Genomic DNA, 24,781 nt, shown 5'->3' with positions numbered 1-24,781 from the left:
GAGAGCTTCCTTGTACTGGAAGGATTCCGTGTACCCGGAACTGTCATGGCTGCATTCCATGTAGTCACTCCCTAAATCTACGAGATAGGTGAGGGTCTTCCTGTGTTGGAGATGACCAGGGTGAGTGTCAGATCCAGCCATGTGCTCACTGTTACGTAGGTTGTAAGTGTTGAGTTAGGACAGAACTCAGTGTGGCTGACTGAGTCCACGCTCCGTGTCACTAAACCACACTGTCCCAACCAGCCATTGGTGGGGCCCAATCACCGGGCCTTGCACCTGCCAGGGGTATGGAAGCCCTCTGGTCACCTGTCCAGACTCTTCCTTTTTGTGACCTTCACCATGTATCTTAAGTCATCTTGTGAGTTACTGGGGTCTTGGAAGCTCCCAATAGCCTAAGATAAGTTGCCTTTTTTTTTTTTTTTGTTAAAGATTGTATTTATTTATTTGAGGGGGGGGAGAGAGAGAGCGCACAAGCAAGGGGAGAAGCAGACTCCCCGTTGAGCAGGGAGCCCCATGCGGGGCTGGATCCCAGGACCCCGAGATCATAACCTGAGCTGAAGGCAGACGCGTAACCGACTGAGCCGCCCAGGCGCCCCAGATCCTTCATATTTCCCTTTCACAGTCAGATTGTACTTTCGAAGGACACAGCTTGGTCCCCAGTTCTCCCCATTTATCTGGGCTTCCTGTTATCTCTCTGCGTGCCAGGCATTTCCGGTTCCAAGTCTGATCTGACTAATTCAACAGAATATGGGGAAGAGCTGGTGGGACTGCACCTTCCTGTTGGCGAGAAGATCCCAAGACCCACCTGCATAGGTGAGTGATCTTTCATTGGGCCTGAGCCATTTCTGACCTCCTGTCATTAAATTGGAAGTGGTGGGGGAGGTACTAGGACCTGATGTCTATGACCTTGTCTGTAACGGGCCATGATCTGGTCAGTCCAGTAGGAGTGCTGACGCTGGGTCTCCCCATCTCTGGTTCGGGGCTGTCGATACATATATATGTCATCAAGGAACAGAGACCACACATTGGACCTGCTGCTTCAGTCTTGTCTGCCATGACAGCTTGCTTTCTCAGACAGAGTTAAGATTAGGACAGGTGGCTACCAATACAGATATGAATCGAATCCACTACAAAAAAGGTGACATAACAGCAATTACTGCACTTCCTGACTCTGTCGTTTTCCTTCTTTCTTTCTTTATTCTGGTTCTAGTGAAATGAATACTAATTAAGACAAAACAAACGGAAAAACATGTTTAAACTCTGAGCACCTAACTTTCACTAAACAGCAACGACAAACACTTCCTATAAGTCATGTATTTTAAGGCTGGAGAGGAAGAGCTATGTGACCTTGTTCTGTTGTAATGTAGCAATCACCCTTTGTTCGCTGCACTCTGTTTAAAACATTGCAGTCACGTAACACCTGCCTGTCATGCTCACCTCCACACCCCCCCTTCTCTGTAGACCAAAGATCCCAGAACTGTGAAGGAAGAAAAGGGCCAGGGATGACAGTTGCATGACAAGTCATTCTTTCTCCCCAGTGGAATCGAATTAATTATTATCCTCTGCTAATACACTACAGAGACAGCAAGCATCAAATGAAACGTAGGATTTTAATTCTAACCGATATATTTATCATAAGACTATTTCACAAGGATTCCTTTGGAGCAGTATTTTTCAAACTGTGTTTCATGACTAATCAGTGTATTGTGAAATCATCTTCTAGGTTGCAGCAAGCATTTAAAAAATTGCAATGGTAAGACCGGATAGAAAATACCAGAATGCAGGTAGAAAATCTCAAATGTCAGGGTAGGTAGCATTTCAGGAAATTTTTGCTATAAATATGTGTGTTCTGTATTTCAGTATAAACATATTTCTTGCTGTGGGTGGCAGACAAAAGTTTGAAAACGCTGCTTTAGAGGTTGTTGCAGTAGGGTTTTTGTTTTAATAGATTAGGTTCCCAGCAAAGTTGAGTGGAAGGGATTTCCCATATGCTCCGTGGCAGAGGGATTTTATATGTGATATATAGTGATATATATGATGATAGATTTGTGATCTATAGCTCACATATCCCCACTCATTCTTTTTTTTTTTTTTCTTTCCCTCCTCCTTCAACCCACCTGCTGACATGGTCCCCTTAGATCTTACCTTGAAATAGACGCAGAGTGTCTGTAAAGCTAGCCTGCCTTAACTGGGCAAAGAAATGCCATTGTTGGTTCCTGAAAGAGAGGCTCTGTAGGAAGAGAAGCCAGGGAGGTAGGCATGTGCAGGGTGGACTGGAAGGAATGCTTGAGGAACCCTGTGGAAAGTCGGTGCCAGAGCCAGGGGTGCAGGGACGGGCCCGGACTAGTGTGGGAACAAGTAATAGGACCAGAAAGGGCTGGTCCCATCTGAAAGACGCAACAGTTAGCCAGTCTACCAGATCTGGACTCACACCAACGGGGCAGAAGTCTCGGGAGAGAGCTTGTATGCTGTTTGACCATATGGAAGAATCGTTCCTAGTTAAAGCAGGCCAGCAGGGGAGTAAACCTCAGGAAGCCATGTACTCTGATCAAAATCACAAGGGATTTGCCCCCCCACCCCCAAAAAACTATTTAGGAAAATGAATCTTCAGTAGTTATCTGGGAGAATACTGCAAGAATACGAAAGAGTCTTGGAAGAAGAATGTTTCATCAGCATTAGATCTATAAATATTAAGAGTCTGTCATTTTAGTCTGGCTGGCTCAGTCGGTGGTGCTTGCGACCCGATCTCGGGGTCATGAGTTCGAGCCCCATGTTGGGCGTGGAGCCTACTTAAAAAAAAAAAATCTGTCATTTTAGAAAGGTGAAGTCATTAAAATGATGGGATACTGATATAAAAATAGCCTCACAGACTGATGGAACAGAAAAGGGAGCCTCAGAAGAGACACTGGTCTGTATGAGGATTTAGCGTGTGGCGGGGGAAGAGGGAGCACAGATCCATGGGAGGAGGGGTTCTTCATGAATTAGTTTAAATTTGATGAAAAAGATATGTGAAAATAATAATAAGGAAGGATGTGGGTGAATATTTGACTCACGTCTGGGACGGGGAAGATTTTATCAATATAAAAGCCACGGAAGAAAACTGTTAAAGGAAAAGATTGATAGAGTTGAGTATATTTAAAAATAAAAGACCCCCACAACTTACACATATACATAAATAACTCCAAACATGAATAACCCCAAACAAAATTAAGGTAACTAAATTGGTGAAAAACATTGTTCAAAAACACGACAGATTAATGATTATTTTTCTTAATATGAGAGAGTTAATGCAGGTTAATAAATAATGACTTTCCCAATAAAAAAATGGACAGGAGTCTTATGAAAAATAGCTCATAAATGTGAAAAAAGTCATCCTTTATTAACTAAGGAATTAAAATTTATAGCAATGAAAAGCTTACTTCTTTCACCACTCTCAGTGGCCAATATGTTAGAAATACTCAGTATTTAAGTATCGAACACTCCCCTTCGCTTAGCCCAGCTAAGCGGGAGGGCATAGTCTTTCTGGAGATGGATTTGCCAGTCAGTGTCAGGAGCCTCAGAAAGAGCGTCACGTCTCTTGACACGGTAGTAACACTTCAAGGAACCTGAAGTGGTCAGAAATGTGGGCAAAAATGGATGAAGAAAAATCGCAGCATTATTTATAGCAGCCAAACCACAACAAACAGCTTTGATTTCCACAGTAGGAGAATTCAGTAAGTCAAGTGCTTAGTATTATGTGTTTATGGTGACGTCTCCATGATGGACTATAATTCAGCTTTAAAATGATATTTATAAAGGCTTCTTTAAAGACAAGAGAAAAGTACCTTTGTCATTTGAGAGGAGTATGTTCTAAGACTCTGTGAATTAACAAGTCAGGTAAAGTTGTTAGCAGATTCCAGGGTCTCTAACAGATAATTTGAAGACACTAATACAGGAAAGAGAAAGGATCTAACCCTAACCCTAATTTATAAGTTGGACACAAATTCTGCCACCAAAATAAAAGCTTTTACTCTATGTATCATTTAATGGTAATAACCAAAAACTTAGGAGAAAAACAAAATCTTTTTTTTAAAAGATTTTTATTTATTTGAGAGAGCGAGCGAGAGCACAGAGGGAGAGTGAGAGGGAGAAGCAGACTCCCAGTTGAGCAAAGAGCCCCTTGTGGAGTTCGAACCCAGAACCCTGAAACGCTTACCTAAGACTGAGCCACCCAGGCACCTGGAGAAAAACAGAATTTTAACTGTTAACCCGAGTTAGTGAAACACAGGGAATGCTGCATTCAGGCACAGACTGAGGGATCCACTTCGGCGCCACAGCCTCACTGTGCATTAAAGCCACACAGTAAAGTGACACATTAATGCATTTCATGAAGTTTTAGGTGACTCGTGAATGGGAGAATCCATGTGAAATTGGTAAATGCCGCCATTTACAATTTAAGTGCCACAAAGCCAGGTATGGAACTGTGTATACAGTATGATATCAATTATGTAAAAAAAGAAAGAAAAGCACGCACATATGTAAACTATACATATGTCTAGATTAAACAAACACCAGAAGGAAATGTATAATCATGGTTGCTACCTCTGGGTAGTATGACTGAGGTTGGATTGGTTTTCTTCTGTTTTTCTCTCCAAATTGTTTTTAACGATCAGACTTATGTTTTATGTAGAACCAGATAAAAACGAATCCTTTTTCAAAGTAACACCCTTATATAATACCCTTGTTTTTCCCAGGCCTTAAGAAATGCATGCTGCTCGGGGTGGCCTGGCTGGCTCGGTCGGTGGAGCGTGTGACTCTTGATCTCGGAGTTTTAGGTTCAAGTCCCATGTTGGGTGTGGAGATGACTTAAAAATAAAATCTTAAAAAAAAGAATGCGGCTCATTTACGGGGGCAGGGGCGGTCGGCAGGGCCCTGTGTGCACTCCCTCTGCTGTCAGACGTTCTCCTCAGCCCCAGAGCTGGATCACTTAGCCTGGACCCCAGCAGTGAGTGCCAGGCGCTCGGGCTGGATGATGATATCCTTCCTCACTCACTGATGCTCCCTTGACAAGAAGAATTAATGTTTCATGATGAACCTTTTTTCTTCATACCAGTTAGAAAACAGGGCATCCCATTGATTGAATGATTTCAAATCTTCTTTCTTCTTCCAGGAGACAGGCAGGAGAATGACAAAGAGAACGTGAATTTGGAAAACTGTAGAGGCCAGGAAGCTTCTGATGTCTCCTGTCAAGCATCAGGTGAGGCACCTTCTCAGGTGTCCTTGGGTGGCCTCGTCAGTGAGGATGAACCGAGATGCTTTGGAGAAGGGGACAGTCTCCCCGAGGCTCCAGAAAACCTTCAGGGTGAGGGGCCAGCGAGCCGGCTTTCGCCCCATGGAAGGAATTCTGGGAAACAGCATTTGGCTAATCCCCATCCGGAAGAACTGTCCCTGCTGTGGCTGGAGGAGAAGAGAGAGGCCTCTCCGAAAGGGCAGCCGAGAGCCCCCATGGCCCAGAAACTCCCCACCTGCAGGGAGTGTGGGAAAACCTTTTATAGGAATTCTCAGCTGGTTTTCCACCAAAGAACTCACACCGGAGAGACGTACTTTCAGTGCCCCACCTGCAAAAAAGCCTTTCTACGGAGTTCAGACTTTGTGAAGCATCAGAGGATCCACACAGGAGAGAAGCCTTGTAAATGTGATTACTGTGGGAAAGGCTTTAGCGACTTCTCGGGGTTGCGTCACCATGAGAAGATCCACACGGGAGAGAAACCCTATAAATGTCCCATCTGTGAGAAAAGTTTTATTCAGAGATCCAACTTTAATCGACATCAGAGAGTTCACACAGGAGAGAAACCTTACAAGTGTTCCCGCTGCGGGAAGAGTTTCAGCTGGAGCTCGAGCCTTGATAAACATCAAAGATCCCATTTAGGAAAGAAGCCCTTTCAGTAGTCAGGCTCTCTTAGCCCAGTTCTGGCTCTGGTCCTTTTAAAAATACTTCGTTCCATCTGGAGAAATTGCAGCTCTTAAAGACCAGCCCTGTTCTCTCTTTTTTTATCATCATGGATGAGAGAGGAGAGTTACCTGAACACGGCTTTGGACTGGGAGGACATGGTGGCCTCTGGGTTGGATTTTGCCTTCGTTTATTTTCTTGCTTCTGTGTCAGGAGAAAGAAAAGTCTTCATCTTTCAGCTCATTTCTTGTTTTGGAGATCCTGTGTTATAAGTGCTGTCTGGGGAGAGTTTAACTGGATGAGGGGCAGTTGCTGCTCATGGGAAGGACCTCAGGTCAGCTCTTTAGGTTGGGGGTCCTAGAGCAGAGCTCTTGTTACAGAAGGGGCAGCGGAGAGGGCCAGGGAGCTCCCGTGTGTTCCTTGTCACACAGGTACAAAAATTAACTTCAGGTGTCCCTCGTTTTAAATAAACTTAACGTCACTCCCTATCTTGTTTGTGTCTCTAGTGTTGACTGTGTTTTAACTGTAACTCAAAGTGCATTTTCTCATAGAAGACCCTAAATGGCGGTTGAGCTCCTGATCATCATGGACAAACTTACCAAGTTTATCAGTCAGCTGAACAGTAATAGGAAATTGCTAACCTGGTGTCCAGGTGTGAGAACTCGGGTTAGTGCTGGGCCTTCTTTCTCTCGGGTAAGTGTGTCATGCCTGGTGTCCTTCTGAGCTCACCTCCCACTTGCTCAGCTGCCGCAACCTGCCCCTCTTTCTCCTGGCTGTCAGTTTTCCAAAGTGTTGTGTGCTTTAAAATGATTTTTTTTTTTCTGAAGTAGGCTCCGTGCCCAGCGTGGAGCACCACGTGGGGCTTGAACTCACGGCCCTGAGATCGAGACCTAGGCTGAGATCAAGAGTCGGACGATTAACCGACTGCGCCACCCAGGCGCCCCTAAAATGATCTTCATTATCTCATTTGGTCAGTAGGTATTAGGAGGAAGTCAGTAGTATTGATCTACTTTCAGTTCTGTCTGGAGGTGTGACACGGAGATCTAACCTGCACACTTGTCCTTTCTTCCAGATCGCATGCCCCAAGTGTCCTGCTCTCAGAGTGAGACTTCCGTCTTCCTTCCGTCTTGGTCCTCCTCTCGCCTGCGCTTGTTTTATTGTTGCTGAGGACCAGGAAGGATGAGGCTCTTGAGGAGGGCAGAGCTGCCTTCCTGCAAACAGATTAATCTGTAGGCAGGAAACTGTAGGTTGTTGGCAAACCATGGCAAGTATGTTACAGGTTGATGAGAGACAAAACTCAAGTTGGAATTCCTGGATTCCAGAGGAATTTTATTAACTCCCTTATGGCATGGAGGTGAGGAGTAAGGCCCCTCATTGGGGGGGCAGGAACCACAGGGCAGAAAGCAGGAAAATCATGGAGGAATTAGCATTTGATTTTGTATTCGATACAGCAGAGATTTGTAGGGTGTTGGGATTATATTTATTTACTTATTTATTTATTTGACAGAGAGAGCACAAGCAGGGGGTAGTGGCAGAGGGAGAGGGAGAAGCAGACTCCCCGCTGAGCAGGGAGCCGGACTCGGGGCTCCGTCCCAGGACCCTGGGATCACAACCTGAGCTGAAGGCAGACGCTTAACCGACTGAGCCACCCAGGCGTCCCAGGATTTTGTTTTAGATCAGCAGTTCTGCAAGTGTGTTCCCTGGACTGGCAACATCGGAAGTCTGTTAGACTTACTGAATCATAAATTCTGAAGGGTGGGGCCCAGCAGTCTTTGTTTTAACCAACCCCCCAGGGGGACTCTGATGCCTGCTCAAGATTTAGGGCCACTGTTCTAAATCATAATTCATTAAGGATATGTAGGATTAAGGATTCTAGAAGGAATACTGGGCCCTCCTGGACTCTTCTTAGCACACAGGCCTCCCTATAAGAGCTCTTTAGAACTCTGGAACTCTTTGGGCTTCCAGTGAAAATTTGTTCCACAGAGAAAAATCTAGAAAACTGTTAGGTTCAAAAGCTTTAGGTGAAGAGTTTCTCCATGTGTCCCTCTTAAATGATCTGAAGGATGATAGAGATACAAGGAAATAACCTACCTCATTCACAGTTGTGTTCTCAGTGAACCATAGGTGTTTGACAAATTGAAGGCGTGTGTGAATTAATGAAGGATAAATATCATGTGTATACTTCCCTTATCCTCTAGAGCAGTGATCAGCAAAATATGGCCCCCCACCTGTTTTTGCAAATACAGTTTTATTGGAGCCCAGCCACACCCACTTATGTAGGTGCTGGGGCCACTTTGGGTCCACAGTGGCAGCACTGAGTCATTGCAGTGGAGACAAATGCCCCGCAAAGCCTGTCTGGCCCTTGACAGAAAAAGTTGGGCGATCTCTAATCCAGAGTACTATTTCTCAAACCATGCTGTGCGTACGTATCACCTGGTGAGCTCGTCAAAATGCAGACTCGGGGGTGATACTGAAGTGTCTAGTCCACAGAGTAGCTGGGAGCTTGAGCACTGAGTTCGGTGCCGCGCACCAACATCAGGGCTCAAGTGTTTGTGGTTCGTTTCTCTTGGTCACTTCAGGATCACCTATGACTGCCGCTCTCAAAGCTGGGGCCAGACACACTTGAAGAATCAATCACTTTATTAGGAAAGGTGCAGTGTTTTGAAATGCTTCTCCCCTAGTTCCTGGGTCTGGACTCCTCCAGCTCTGCCTTCTCTCCAGGTTCCCTACAAGAATTCTACAGAATTGTGAGTACATATGATTCCTTATCTCTGCGTCTCCGTCTCCCCTCACCCATTTGTCCTGGGCAGCCTCCAGCCCCGCCTTGTTTTCTTAGTGGTTCTGCAGGCAGCTAAGTCTGGAGAAGCAAAGCGACTCCAGCTAGAACCCACTTAGATGGCTTCTCCTTAGTCTTCAGGTTGAAAGTCCACACGTAGGTGGGTCCCCGCTGACAAGTCTTGTACACAGGACAAGGATAGACGCTGCGGCAGTCCTGCTTATCTGCAGGAATGGCCTTAATGAACATCACAGGCATGGGGGGTGTCAGATCCTTCAGCTTTGCCTCTGTAATGATCCCAGCCTGAGGACAAGAACAGGAAAAGAGCCAGCTTAGATCAGACCCAGAGCCAGCCTTCTGTCCACAGACTTAGTAGCTGAGAGCCTGGGAATGCCTGCTGCCTTTCAGGTTCACTCAGCAACCCACGTTGGAATGCATCTGAGATGCGGAAAACATATTTCTACTGTTTTCCAGCCTAAATCACTTTTTGAAGGCGAGTTCTAGAAGTTGTTACATGCCATATACAAATTAATCCCTTTGAAACTTGAGTCTCTTTATATTTTTTCACCCATTCATTTCATAAGCATGTCAGATGCAACTGTTTGCCAGATGTCGTCATGCTAGGTGCTAGGGATTTAAAGACAAGTAAGACACAGTTCCTGCCAGCAAATGCTTTAGATGAGTTTGGTGATGTCCTGTTCAGTTTCATATGGGACCTCACCACCCTCAAGAGCATTTTGACTTTTTGAGCAGAGCTATGTTCTCTCTTGTAGTCATGTGACTCTGTAAAACAAACTGAGGGTTCTAGAGGGGAGGGAGTTGGGAGGATGGGTTAGCCTGGTGATGGTTATTAAAGAGGGCACGTTCTGCATGGAGCACTGGGTGTCATGCACAAACAATGAATCATGGAACACTACATCAAAAACTAATGATGTAATGTCTGGTGATTAACATAACAATAAAAAATTTTTAAAAAGTGTATCGCTTGTGGACAGCGTACAGTTGAATCAGAAAAATCCATTCTGCCATTCTCTGCTTTTTAACTGTAGTGTTTAATCTATTTACATTTAATGTAATTACTGATAAGGTAAGGTTTACATCTGCCACTTGATTATTTGCTTTCTATGTCTTCTGTCTTTTTTGTTCCTCAGTTTCTCCTTTGCTTCCTTCTTTTCTGTTCAGTAGATATATTTTAGTGTACCATTTTGATTCCCTTATTAATTCTTTTATTGTTTTATTTGTTTTTATTAGGTTTTTAAATTTTATTTTATGTTAGTCACCATACAATACATCATTAGTTTTTGATGTAGTGATCCATGATTCATTGTTTTCATGTAACACCCAGTGCTCCATGCAGTATGTGCCCTCCTTAATACCTATCACCGGGCTAACCCATCCCCCCACCCTCCTCACCTCTAAAACCCTCAGTTTGTTTCTCGGAGTCCATAGTTTCTCATGGTTCATCTCTCCCTCTGATTTCCGCCCCCCTTCATTTTTCCCCTCCTCCTAATGTCTTCCATGCTATTCCTTATGTTCCACAAATAAGTGAAACCATATGATAATTGACTTTCTCTGCTTGACTTATTTCACTTAGCATAATCTCCTCCAGTCCCATCCATGTTGATGTAAAAGTTGGGTATTCATCCTTTCTGATGGCTGAGTAATATTCCATTGTATATATGGACCACATCTTCTTTATCCATTCATCTGTTGAAGGACATCTAGGCTCTTTCCACAGTTTGGCTATTGTGGACATTGCTGCTATGAACATTGGGGTGCATATGGCCCTTCTTTTCACTACATCTGTGTCTTTGTGGTAAATACCCAGGAGTGCAATTGCTGGGTCATAGGGTAGCTCTATTTTAAAATTTTTGAGGCATCTCCACACTGTTTTCCAAAGTGGCTGTACCAACTTGCATTCCCACTAACAGTGTAAGAGGGTTCCCCTTTCTCCACAACCTCTCCAACATTTGTTGTTTCTTGCCTTGTCAATTTTTGCCATTCTAACTGGTGTAAGGTGGTATCTCAATGTGGTTTTGATTTGAATTTCCCTGATGGCTAAATGATGATGAACATTTTTTCATGTGTCTGTTAGCCATGGGTATGTTTTCTTTGGAGAAGTGTCTTTTCATGTCTTCTGCCCATTTTTTGACTTGATTATTTGTTATTTGGGTGTTGAGTTTGAGAAGTTCTTTATAGATCTTGGATACCAGCCCTTTATCTGTAGTGTCATTTGCAAATATCTTCTCCCATTCTGTGGGTTGCCTCTTTGTTTTGTTGACTGTTTCCTTTGCTGTGCAGAAGCTTTTTATCTTGATGAAGTCCCAAAAGTTCATTTTTGCTTTTGTTTCACTAGCCTTTGGAGATGTATCTTGAAAGAAGTTGCTGTGGCCGATGTCAAAGAGGTTACTGCCTCTGTTCTCCTCTAGGATTTTGATGGATTCCTGTCTCACATTGAGGTCTTTCATCCATTTTGGGTTTATCTTTGTGTATGGTGTTAGAGAATGGTCGAGTTTCATTCTTCTGCACGTGGCTGTCCAATTTTCCCAGCACCATTTATTGAAGAGACTGTCTTTTTTCCATTGCATATTTTTTCCTGCTTTGTCGAAGATTATTTGACCATAGAGTTGAGGGTCCATATCTGGGCTCTCTATTCTGTTCCATTGGTCTGTATGTCTGTTTTTGTGCCAGTGCCATGCTGTGTTGGTGATCACTGCTTTGTAATATAGCTTGAAATCAGGCAACGTGATGCCCCCAGCTTTGTTTTTCTTTTTCAACATTTCCTTGGCAGGATATGGATAAAAAGACAGGACCCATCCATATGCTATCTACAAGAGACTCATTTTGAACCTAAAGATACATCTTTTATTGTTTTAAAAAATTATTTTCTTAGTGGTTTCCCTAGGGATTATAATTAACATCAATGTATAAAAATCTACTTCAGGCTAATACCAACTTAATTTCAGTAGTATACAAAAACTCTATTCCTAGATAAGTTCCATTCCTTACCCTTCCTGTGCTTAAGACCTTGTGTTGTTTTCATTATACAAATTACATCTTTTATGCTTATCAGCACAGATTTATAGTTATTGCTTCTTGCAGTTGTCTTTTAAATCAGATAGGAAATCATGGAACACTACATCAAAAACTAATGATGTAATGTATGGTGATTAACATAACATAATAATAATAAAAACATAAACCAGATAGGAAAGAAAAGTTACAAAAAAATTCATTTATACTTTCTTTTATATTTACATATATAATTACCTTTACTGGTATTCTATTTCTTCATGTGGACTTGAGTTACTGTCTTGTAATTCATTTCATCCTGAAGGACTCCCTTAAGTATTTCTTACAGGTCTGGCCTGCTAGTGGTAAATTCTCTCTCTCTGTCTCTCTCTCATTGTGAACTCATGACCCTGAGATCAAGACCTGAGCTGAGATCAAGAGTTGGATGCTCAACAGACTGAGCCACCCAAGTGCCCTTCTTTCTTTCTTTTTAACCTGGGAATGTCTTAATTTCTCCTTTAGTTTTGAAAGATAGTTTTACTGGATATAGAATTGTTGGCTGACAGTCTTTTTCTTTCAGCAGTTTGGCCTTTCATTCTACTGTCTTCTGGCCTTCCTGGTTTCTTATGAGAAATCAACTGTTCATCCCATTGAGGACCCCTTGTATGTGATGAATTGCTTTTCTCTTGCTGCTTTCAAGATTCTCTCTTTATCTTATAACATGTCAAGGTATGGATTTCCTTTCCTTTTCCTTTTCCCTTGCCTTTCTCCTTTCCTTTTTCTTTTCCTTTCCTTTTTTCTTTTTCCTTTACTTTCCTTTTCCCTTTCCTTCTCCCTTTCCTCTCCTTCTTTCTAAGTAGGCTCCACACCCAGCATGGAGCCCAATGCAGGGCTTAAACATATGACCCTGAGATCAAGTCCTGAGCTGATAACAAGAGTCGGAGGCTTAACTGACTGAACCACCCAGGTGCCTCAAGGTATGGATTTCTAAGTTGATCCTATTTGGATTTTGTTGAGATTCTTGCATGTGTAGATTGATGTTTTTATCAAATCTGGAAAGTGGTCATTATTGCTTCAGGTATTCTTTCTGGCTCTGGCTCTCTCTCCTCTTCTTTTGGGACTCCCACTGTGTGGATGTTTGTATGCTTGATGGTATTCTTCAGGTTTTTAAACTGCTCATTTGTCTTCATTTTATCTTTCTGCTTCTCAGGTTGGATAATCTTAATTGACGTATTCCAAGTTTGGTGATTCTTGCCTACTCAAATCTTCTGTTGAATCCCTCTATTGAATTTTCATTTAAGGTATTATAGTTTTCAGCTCTAGAGTTACTACTTGGTTTTTTGAAATGTAATTTCTATCCCATTATTAGTATTCTCTATTCAGTGAGACATTGTTAACATACTTTCCTTTGGTTCTCTGAACATATTTAAAATGGCTGATTAAAAGGCTTTGTCTGGTATGTCCCGCTTCTGAACTCCCTCAGGGACCATTTCTCTTGACTGCTTTTTCCCCTTCTTGTTTCTTTGCATGTCTCATAATTTTTTGTTGAAAACTTGAACATTTTAAATAATATAATGTGGCAACTCTGGTGATCAGATCTCCCTCCATAGGATTTGTTGTTTGTTTAGCGACTTTTCTGAACTGATTCTGTAAAGTCTTTGTCACATAGGACTACAACTACTGAAGTGGCCTGCTCAGTTAGCTTAGTGGTTAGCAAGGAACAGGACAGAGATTTTGGTAAGTCTCACAGTTTTTGCTCTGGGGCTCTGTGTATGAGTTGGGCATGCCTTCAGTGCTCAGCAGGGCAGTTTAACACTGTGCCTTAGCCTTCACTTCCTGCTTTCACAGAGCCTCGAGGGCAGCCACAGGTGAGCTTCCAGCCTTCTCAGGTCTTTCTTGAGCATGTGCACAGGGCTGCACATGGGCATGGCCTTCTGGGTTTCCAGTGACATGTTGGAGGTCATCTCATTCTGCAGCTTCTCCTTGTGAGCTTTTTGGTTAGCCTATTCTTTGCACTGTTATCTACCACCTCAGGCAAGCTGCAAGGTTAAACAGTTGTCTTTGACTGTTTTCAGTACATGCCCTTGGGGAGACAGGCTGTTGCCTTGGGTGAGCTCCCACTCAGGTCAAGTAGAGACAGACTTATAAATGGGGTCTTCTGGGAAACCAACAAGTAGGGAAAATGATGACAGTTTTCTAGGAATGGGGCTTTGAAAGTACTCCAACTCCGTTTTGCCTCCTCCAGTGGCTAGGAGGCTGCTGTTTCAAGGCCACCACAGAGTTGGTGGGGATGGGATGGGAGCAGAGCAAGTTAAAAGGCTGCAAAGCTTGCTCCTTTTACTGAGGGTTGGACATTTTTCTTCAATAAGCACTCTTTGGGGGCGCCTGGGCAGCTCAGTCAGTTAAGTGTCTGCCTTTGGCTCAGGTCATGATCCCAGTGTCCTGGGATCGAGCCCTGCGTCGGGCTCCCTCCTCATCGGAGAGCCTGCTTCTCCCTCTGCCTTTGACCCTCCTCCCTGCTTGTGCGTGCTCTCTCTCACTGTCTCAAATAAATAAATAAAATCTTAAAAAAAACATAAACACTGTTTGGATTCCTGAAAACCTTTGGTTGATTTCTAGAGTTCTTTTTTTTTTTTCTTTTTTAAAAGATTTTATTTACCTATTTATTTGAGAGAGAGAGAGAGAGAGCACAAGCAGGGGGAGCAGCAGAGGGAGAGGGAGAAGCAGGCTCCCTGCTCAGCGCTGAGCAGGGAGCCTGATGTGGGGCTCGATCCCGGGACCCTGGGATCATGACCTGAGCTGAAGGCAGATGCTTAACTGACTGAGCCACCCAGGTACCCCGATTTCTAGAGTTCTGTGAAAAAGTTGGTACTGACAATTTTGGGCCAGTGTTATGATTTTATGGAGGAGGGGAGTTTTGGATGTTCTTACTCTTAATTTTGCTAACATCTTTCTGGAGGCAGAAACTGAGAACCAGAGTTCTTGGTGGGTGGGTATTGCTTTTTGGGAAGTTATTATGAAGAAACAAGGTAATAAAATATTGGAGGTAGATGATTGGAATCCGTGTTCTTTCCCCAGCCCCCACAGTGCCAGTGCTCGTCTGAACTTCTTCCCTAATTGTTCAGTTTGGTGTTTTTTGGTATTCTAATTCTGGCCACCCTAGGCCATCCTATACCTACAATCCATGTGTGATCCCCACTGATGGAATCTTGGACAAATGTTCAGGTGGAGGGGGGATGTCAGCTTCCTTCTCAAGGTTCAGGCTGTATTAACACTGTCCCGCTTCATTGTCCTCTCTGTTAACAGGCCCTCGATTGGTTTCATAGGGCTGCTGTAACAAGTTACTACAAATTTGATGGCTTAAAACAAATGTCTTCTTTCACAGTGCTGAAGGCCAGAGTCTTAAATCAAGGTGTAGGCAGGGTCTGTTCCTTCTGGAGGCTCGGAGGCAGAAACTAGCCCATGCCTCTCTCCTAGCTTCTGGGGGTGCTGGCAGTCCTTGGCGTTCCTTGGCTCATAGATGTATCACTCCAGTCTCTGCCTCTGTCCTCACAGGACATCTGTTTCTGTGCTTCCAGCATGGCCTTATAAGGATACCAGTCCTTGGATTTAGGGCCTGCTCCGCTCTAGTATAACCTCATCTTAACTCCTTATCTCTGCAAAGACCCTATTTCTAGACAGGGGCACATTCTGAGGTTCTGGTAGAATTTTGGTAGACACTGTTTAATCCAGTACAGCTCTATATGTATATTTATAGGACCTTCTACGATACTGTAGATCTTCTAACAGTTTTTCCCCATTAACTTTGTACTGATTGCTGGGAACAGTTAAGTGTCACTTACCAAGCAGGGTATTTGACTAAGCACTTCTTCCGGGTCATGTGTATAACAAATGTAAACTTGTTCTCGAGTTATCCATCCTTGCTCGTGTCATTTATCCGAGCCAGTCTCACGGTGACTCAAATTTTTATTGGGCTTCAGTGAGGAATCCTTTCAGAATGTCCTGTGAAATAGTATCTACTGGGCTCCCTTTGCAGATGGGGGCAAAGTAAAAGGCAGAAAGGACGCCTGCCCTCCTAGGGCTCATGAATGAGGAAAGTGGCTGCGGGGGGCGGGGGTGGTCACCCAGTAGCAGGGATAGCTGGCTCCCAACACTTTTGGAGCACTCTCTATGTGCCAGGCAGGCCCTATTCCAAGGGACCTCCATAGTAACTAATTTAATCTTGGCATCAACTCTCTTTTCCCATTTAACACTTGAGGAAACAGATTTGGAGAGCCAGAACCACATCCCAGGGTCACAGTGGCAGTAGATGGTGGTGCTGCGATTCAGATCCAGCCAGTTGGGGTCCAGAGCCCTTGCTTTTAGTCACTGCACTCTACCCATGCTGCAAGGTCTGTGTTCTTTGCACCATCCCTGGCTGCACGGAAGTGGCTTGATAGCCTCAAGGGAAGGGTACCTAGGTCAGAAGATTCCAGGGCATCCCTTTTCAGGGTCACACTCTGTGGAGGCAGTATTTGTAAGTTAATCAGCCCACAGAGGATGCCCTGAGGCTCCCCCCAAGACTTACCTGTGCGTCCCAGCGAGCGCCTTCCATGAAGAGGCCATGGATGTAGGCCCCTTCCCGAGGGGGGCTCCTGAAGTCTTCCCTATTCTTCTTTGTCACTTCACATTGCAGGGCCATCTGGTCCAGTGGCCACTCGTTCTTGCGGGCTGTGGACTGCATGATGGCGGTCAGGAAGGACTGGGGGTTGAAGAAGCCTGTCAGCCACACCGTGGAGGGCATTGCCAAGTCTCCTAGCCAGGCCTCCAACTCTTTGATTCGGTTGAGAAGGTCTAAAAACCAGACTCCCAGGCCTGCCGTGGAAGGGTAGGCTCGCCTGGCCCAGGGCTCCGGCACTGTGTCCAGGTACAGGGCATTCTGTAACGTCTCCATGTCACTGGTCATGGTCAGCTCCCCCTGTAGACAAAGAGCAGGAGGGCAAAGAGTGAGGGGGCAGCAAGTCCCTGGAAACAACCGGCCTTAGGGACCTCTGGCTAGTGGCACACAGCCAGCCAGCCAGGAGATGGTGACACAGGGACCGTCCCTAATACCTGATTTGCAGACTTTAAAACTCTCCCTGCTCCACGATATCAGAGTCTACACCCATCTACTGACAGTAGTTAATGTCCACTGTGGACCTCAGACCCCCTTTGGATTCCCTGCTCCCTCCACCCACCCTGAAGCTCGGGTTCTCCTCTTGCCTCTGCAGCAGCCCTGCAGTCTTCTGTGCGCAGCTCAGAGGCACAAGAGGCCTGAGCCTGGAAGACCTGTGTGGCCCCAAGTCCAGGATTTCTTCCGGAATCAAGGTATTAGATACATAGTCCACTTGAAGGAACCCTCTTCCAGCCACTACGTGAAATTTGTAAAGAAAGCTTCCATTGAAAACCCTTGTTAAGTTTGGTTCTGTAACTTTGGTTATGACAAGGATCTCCAGCAATTTCCTGAAGACCCCAGCTCTAGCACAGCGATTTCTGCACCGGGGTTAGAGTATGCAACAAGGCTCGTGTTGTGGACCGAATGTTTGTGTCCCTGCCCCACCCACCCAAATTTCTATGTTGAAATCCTAACCCCCAGTGTGATGGTATTAGGAGGTGATTGGGTCATGAGGTGGGGACCTCATGAATGGGATTAGTGCTCTTGTTATACAAGAGCCCCCAGACAGCCCCCTCGCCCCTTCTGTCTTGTGAGGACAGGGTAGAAAGATGACTGGCTGTGAACCAGGAAGTGGGCCCTCCCCGGACACCAGATCTGCCCGTGCCTCTGGGACTGTGAGAAGTACATTTCTGTTGTTGATAAGCCGCCCAGGCTGGTGTTCAATTACAGCAGCCGATGTGGACTGAGGCCGCGTGGCTTGCCCCAAGTGCAGACTGCTAAAATGTCAGAGGCCTCTGTGTGGCCTGGAGTCACCGTGCTTGTGGGATAGGAGACCGGACCATGTAATTCCAGGCTCAACTCTCTCCTAACTCTTGGGACTGTTAAAAAAAAAAAAAGTTAAACACACCTTTCTTAAAGAGGAACTTATTTCGGGTCCCAAGTGACAGCTAGAGACTAACCCTCTGACCCCTGATTTATAGGAAATAGATGAATAACTTCTTTGTGAACCTCACAGAGACTGTAGCTATTGCATATACACTTTCTATACGTGGGGTCGAGTGGCTGGGCTATTTTCAGATATAAATACCTTAATATTTTAAAGAAAAGGCCAACATCCCGGTCAGACCAGTGCTAGGTCAGCCAGCCTGAATTACAGCCTGAGTTACAGATGTTTTCCCCTCAAGTGAATGGACTCTGTTACAGCGATAGAAAACATGTCCTTCCTTGTGTCTGCTCGGCTGTGTGGAGGGGGCTGACCAGAGCAGAGCGTGGGTAAGGGTTCCGAGGCCACCTCAGGGTGTCCTGTGTGGGTAGGTTTCCCCAAGGGTCTTCCGACATGGACAGTATTATTGGATTGAAACAAAAAATTGTTCTCTTTACTGGACTCTCTACTTCAGAGGACCCTTCTGAAAAGATGCTTTAAAAAAATACTCAAGCTTGTGAGACAGTCTTTGTCATGCCTGCAGTTGCGTGGTAATTCATTATTGATTTTTATTTACTATTTTTTAGAGAGAGAGAGAGTGAGTGCGTGCAGACGGGGTTTGGTAGGGAGAGGGAGAGAGAGAATCTCAAGCAGACTCCCCACTGAGTGAGGCTGGCCTCGATCCCACGACCCTGAGATCATGACCTGAGCTGAAACCAAGGGTCAGACGTTTAACCAACTGTGCCACCCCACTAATTCATTATTATGTGCAATTTATAACTTAGGTATTAATAAAGTTTCCCTAAAAATAGTTGATTCTTTAATAAAATAACATTAAGTATCAAAATTAAATTTAGTGCAAAGGGAAAAAAATAAAAGAGTTCAAACCCTCTTTTTTATGAGACCCTGTCTGTGTAACTTTTTCTTGCCTTATTACACTATCTAGGACCACCTTTACTATGATGAATGAGAGTCTTAAGGGTGGACATCCTTGCTTGTTTCCAAACTCAGAGGGAAAAAATTGTCTTTCACCATTAAATGTGGTTTTTCTTAGATGTCCTTTATTTAGTTGAGTAAAGTCCCTTTTCTTATTTTTCTGATATTTAAAATCAAGATTTCGTGTTAAATTTTATAGAATCCTTTTTTTTTTCATCTATGAAGATGATCATACAGTTTTCTTATGTAGTACATTCATACAGTGAACTCCATAGATTGATTTTTGAATGTTAAAGCCAACCTTGTAGTTCTGGGATGATCCCCATGTAACCATGATGTATTATCCTTTTCTTGTCTTGTATGATTTCATTTACCAACATCTTGCTAAGGATTTCTGTATTTGGGTTTATGAGGAATATTTGTCCCTTATTTTCTTTTCTCATAATATCTTTGGTTTTGGTATCAGGTTGATTCTGGCCTTATAAAATTTATTGGGAAGTCTTTCCATTGCTTTCTCTTTAAATTAAGCTATTTGAGGGGCGCCTGGGTGGCTCAGTTGGTTAAGCATCCGACTCTTGGTTTCGGCTCAGGTCGTGATCTCAGGGTCCAGGCATCGAGCCCCACATCAGGCTCTATACTCAGTGGCGAGTCTGCTTGGGATTCTCTCTCTGCCTCTGCCCACCCCCACCACCCCCGCCACGCTCTCTAAGATAAATAAATAAATCTTAAAAAAAAAAAATTAAGCTATTTGAGATAATTGTAGACACACTTGCAGTTGCAAGAAATAATACAGACAGGTCTTGTGTACCCTTTGCCCAAGTGTCTGCAGTGCTAACATTTTGCAGAACTGCAGTATAATATCACAAACAGGATGCTGACATTGGTACGGTCAAAATATAAGCCTTTCCATCACCACAGCATCCCTCATGTTGCCCCCTTCTAGGCACACTGACTTTCCTCCTGGCCTCACCCTTTCCATAACCCCTAGTAATGACTGACCAGTTCTCCACTTCTATAAATGTGTCATTTCAGCAGTATTATATAAATGGAGTAATTTATAAAACCTTTCACCTTCTGGGATTGGCTTTTCACTTAGCATAATTCCCTGGACATTCACCCAGGCTTTTCATTGTACCAAACAGTCGATTCCTTTTCATTGGTAAGTAGTATTCCACGATATGTGTGGTAGGCAGAGTAATGACCCCTCCAAATATGTTCACGTCCCAATCCCTAGAACCTGTGAAGATGTGACCTCATGTGGCAGAAGGGATTTTGCAGATGTGATTAAGTTAGGAGTTTAAAATGGGGATGGGAGCTTATCCTGGATTATTGGGGTTGGAGGCAGGCAGGAGGGTCAGAGTCAGAGATAGATTGGAAGATGCTTTGCGGCTGGCTTTAAAGATGGAGAAAGGATCCATGGTTCAAGGAAGGGAGAACCTGGGCAAGGCAAGTGAGTGGATTCTTCCCTGGAGCCTGCAGAATAAATACAGCTCTGCCCAAATCTTGACTTTAGCTAAGTGAGACCCATTTCAGACTTCTGAGCTCTGAAACTGTAAGATAAAGTCTTGAAAGCCACTAAGCTTGGGGTAACTTATTATAGCAGTAAGAGAAACTTATACAGGATAAGTGTACTCTTAACCCCCATCACTTATCCGCCCCCCCCCCACTCTTCTCTCCTCTGGTGACCATCAGTGTGTTCTGTATAGTTAAGGGTCTCTTTCTTGGTTGGTCTCTTTTTTCCCTTTGCTCATTTGTTTTGTTTCTTAAATTCCACATATGAGTGAAATCATACGGTATTTGTCTTTCTCTGACTTGTTTTGCTTAGCATTATACTCTCTAGATCTATCCATGTTATTGCAAATGGCAAGATTTCATTCTTTTTTTAAGGCTGAGTAATATTCCATTGTGTGTGTGTGTATAATTACATATTACATATTATATATATATATATTTATATAATCACATGTTCTTTATCCATTCAACTATGGATCAATACTTGGGCTGCTTCCATCTCTTGGCTATTGTAAATAATGCTGCAGTAAACATAGGGGTGCATATGTCTTTTTGAATTAGTGTTTTTATATTCTTTGGGTAAATACCCAATAGTGGAATTACTGGATCATATGGTTGTTCTATTTTTAACTTTCTGAGGAACCTCCATACTGTTTTCCACAGTGGCTGCACCAGTCTGCATTCCCACCAACAGTGCAAGAAGGTTCCTTTTTCTCCGCATCCTCACCAATACCTGTTGTTTCTTGTTCTTGTGTGGTTGATTTTAGCCCTTCTGACAAGTGTGAGGTGATTTCTCATTGTGGTTTTAATTTGCATTTCCCTGATGATGAGAGATGTTAGATTACTTCTTTTTTTTGGTGTTGTGTTGTATCAGTTCTTTGTATTTTTGGATACTAACCCTTTATCGGACATGTCATTTGTAAATATCTTCTCCCATTCTGGAGTTGTCATTATTTTTTGTTTTAGCCATTCTGATAGGTGTGTAGTGATATCTTGTGATTTTAATTTGCATTTTCATAATGGCTAATGATGATGAGTGTCTTTTCATGTATTTATTTCTCACCTGTATACTCTCTTCGGTGAAATGTCTTAATATCTTTTGCTTATTTTCTAATTTTTTTTTTTTTATTGTTGAGTTTCAAAAAATTGTATATTCTTGGTATTAGTCCTTTTTCAGATATGGGAATGCAAATACTTTTACCCAGTCTATGGCTTACCTTTTCATTTTAAAAGGGTCTTTTTTAGAGCAAAGATTTTTAATTTTGATGAAGTTCAGTTTATCAGTTTTTTATTTTATGGCTTATGTTTTTTTGGTGTCATGTCTAAGAACTATTTTCCTGCCCCGCCCCCCCCCAGCTTGAGGATTTCTGTTCCCCCCCCCCCCCCCGCCCCGCCCAGGAGTTTTATAGTTTTAAGTTTTACACTTAGGTCCTTGATGCATTTTGAGTTAATTTTTTACAAGGTGTGAAACTTAGCTTGAGGTCAGTATTTTTGCCTATTATGTCAAATTACTCCAGCACTGTTTGTTGAAAGGCTTTCTTTCCCCCATGACTTGCTTTTGCACCTTTGTCAAAAATCAGTTGGGATATTTGGGAAAATCTATTTCCAGTTTCTTTATTCTGTTTTGTGTGTCTGTCCCTCTACCAATACCACACAGTCTTGATTACAATAACTATATAATAAGTTCTGAAATTAGGGAAACTGCTTCCTCCTACTTTATTCTGTTTCAAAATTGTCTTCACTATTTTAGTTCCTTTGCTTTTCCACATAAATTTTAGAATGATCTTCCCTGTATCTACAAACGGTTCTTGCTGGGATTTTGGTAGGAATTGCATTGAACCTGTGCAACAATTTGAGTAAAACTGACATCTTTACTATGTAGTCTTCTAATCCGTGAACACACTATGTCCCTCCATTTATTTATATATTCTTTAATTTCTCTTATCACTGTTTTGTAGTTTTCAGCACACAAGTCCTGTGCATGTTTTGTTAGATTTGCATGTAGGTATTTCAGGTTTTTTTAATCTAGAAAAATGTTTCTATGGCTGATGTCAAAGAAATTACTGCCTGTGTTCTCTTCTCGGATTTTTATGGTTTCAGGTCTCACATTTAGGTCTTTAATCCATTTTGAGTTAATTTTTGTATGGTACTAGAAAGTTGTCCATTTTCATTTTTTGGCATGTGTCTGTCCAGTTTTCCCAACACTATTTATTGAAGAGACTGTCTTTTCCCCATTGTATTCTTGCCTCCTTAGTCGTAGATTAATTGACCATATAATAATGGGTTTATTTTGGGCTCTCTGTTCGATTGATCTATGTATCTTTTTTTGTTCTAGTACCATACTGTTTTCATTCCTACAGTTTTGTAGTATACCTTGAAATCTAGGATGGTAATACCTCCAGTTTTGTTCTTTCTCAGGATTACTTTGATTATTTGGGGTCTTTTATGGCTCCATACAAATTTTAGGATAATTTGTTCTAGTTCTGTGAAAAATGCTATTGGTAATTTGATAGGGATTGCATTGAATCTGTAGATTGCTTTGGGTTGTGTGGACATTTTAACAATATTGGTTCTCCCAGTCCATGAGCATGGAATATCTTTCCATTTGTTTGTGTTATCTTCACTTTCTTTCATCAATGTCCTATAGTTTTCAGAGTATAGGTCTTTCACCTCCTTGGCTAAGTTTATTCCTAGGTTTTTTTTTTTTCTTTTTGTTGCAATTGTAAATAGAATTGTTTTCTTCACTTAATCCTAGCCAAAAGGCCAAGAAGCAATTAGAATTGTTTTCTTATTTCTCTTTCTGCTCCTTCATTATTAGTGTATTGAAACAGTATGAACAGTATGAAGCAGAATGCAGTATCCTGCAACTTTACTGAATTCATTTTTTACTTCTAATAGTTTTTTGGTGGAGTCTTTAGGGCTTTCTATGTATAATATTATGGTATTTGCAGATAGTGACAGTTTAACTTCCTTACCAATTTGGATGCATTCTATTTCTTTTTTTTTTTGTCTCATTGCTGTGTTTAGGCCTTACAGAATTATGTTGAATAACAGTGGTGAGAGTGAGCCTCCTGTCTTGTTCCTGATCTTAGAGGAAAATCTTTTCAGTTTTTCACCATTGAGTAGGATGTTAGTTGTGAGTTTTTAATATATGGTTTTTATTATGTTGAAGTATGTTCCCTCTAAACCCACTTGTTGAGAGTTTTTATCATGAATGGATATTGAATTTTGTCAAATGTTTTTCTGTATCTATTTAAATGATCATGTTTTTAATCCTTTCTCTTGTTAAAATGGTGTTTCACATTGATTATTTTGTGAATATTGAACCACCCTTGCATCCCCGGAATAAATCGTGGTGAATGATTTATATAATGTATTGTTGGATTAGATTTGCTAATATTTTGCTCAGGATTTTTGAATCTGTGTTCATCAGAGATACTGACCTGTTGTTTTCTTTTTTTGTAGTGTCTGCCAGGTTTTGGTATCAGGGTAATGCCATAGTAGCTTTATAAATGATTGATCTACTTTATGTTTGCTTTGACTCATGAAATTTAAAAAATAATTTTCTTATTTCTAATTATGGCCTTTTCTGCTTAAAAAGTCTCTTTACCATTTCTTGTATGGCTGATTTAGTGGTTATGAACTCCTTTAACTTTTGTTTGAGAACTCTATCTCTTTAAATTCTGAATGGTAACATTGTCAGGTAGAGTATCCTTAGTTGTAGGTTTTTTCCTTTCAGTACTTTGAATATATCATGCCAGTCCCTTCTGGCTTGTAAAATTTTCTTTTCTCTTTTAAGAGAGAGTGCGGGGTGTGGGCAGAGGGAGAGGGAAAGATCCTTAAGGAGGCTCCATGCTCGGTGCAGAGCCTGACGTGGGCCTTGATCCCACGACCCTGAGATCATGACCTGAGCCAAAATCAAGAGTCAGACACTTAACTGACTGAGCCACCCAGGTGCACCCTGGCTTGTAAAATTTCTGCTAAAAACTCAGCTGATAGCCTCATGGGGTTTCCCTTGTATATAACGTTGCTTCTCTTTTGACAATTTTTAGATGCTCCCTTTATTTTTAAACTTTGACATTATTATATGTCTTGGTTTGGACCATTCTTGAGTTCATCTTGTTTGGGACTTTTTGTGGTTCCTGGACCTGAATGTCTGTTTTCTTCCACGGGTTAGGGGAGTTTTCAGCTATTATTTCTTCAAATAAATTTCCTGCCCCTTCTTTCTCTTCTTCTGGCGGATTAATCTGCTCCCGGTCCCTCAGTACTATCCCTCCCCACTGTATGTAGGCCCTCTATCCTTTGTTGTGCAGAAACTGTTCACTCAGCCCTCACTTCCTTTTCAGGAGGAATTGTTCTATATATAGGTGTAGACTCGGTGTGACCATGGAGGGGTTGAGTTCAGGGTCTACTTAGATCACCATCTCAGACTCTCCCCTCCTCCCATCTTTTAGGGTTGGTTTGTTGGTGACAAATTCCGTTATGATTTTCCTTCATCTGAAAATATCTTGAGTTCCCCTTCATTCCTAAAATATTTTCTCTGGATATAGGATCATACTC

At 42.7% G+C, this 24,781-nt stretch overlaps 2 protein-coding genes across 8 annotated transcripts in view; one reads left to right on the top strand and one right to left on the bottom strand.

The window, feature by feature from the left end:
- The window catches only part of ZNF18 (zinc finger protein 18), a 28,223-nt gene extending 21,806 nt beyond the window's left edge, over nt 1-6,417 (top strand). For all 7 annotated transcript variants that reach the window (XM_036106920.2, XM_078067929.1, XM_036106917.2 and 4 more), the window contains 2 exons: nt 706-813; nt 5,150-6,417. In XM_036106920.2, the coding sequence (XP_035962813.1) occupies nt 706-813; nt 5,150-5,928 (887 nt within the window). In that variant the 3' untranslated portion in view covers nt 5,929-6,417. The remainder of the gene's footprint in view (nt 1-705; nt 814-5,149) is intronic.
- Nucleotides 6,418-8,780: 2,363 nt separating this feature from the next.
- Nucleotides 8,781-24,781, bottom strand: part of DNAH9 (dynein axonemal heavy chain 9) — a 338,319-nt gene continuing 322,318 nt past the window's right edge. Inside the window, 2 exon segments of the mRNA XM_078066359.1 lie at nt 8,781-9,008; nt 16,285-16,674. Coding sequence (XP_077922485.1) covers nt 8,781-9,008; nt 16,285-16,674 — 618 coding nt within the window.

The sequence above is a fragment of the Halichoerus grypus genome, chromosome 2 (genome assembly GCF_964656455.1).
Source record: "Halichoerus grypus chromosome 2, mHalGry1.hap1.1, whole genome shotgun sequence".
Lineage (NCBI taxonomy): Eukaryota > Metazoa > Chordata > Mammalia > Carnivora > Phocidae > Halichoerus > Halichoerus grypus.
This window is presented reverse-complemented; position numbering and strand designations above follow the sequence as displayed.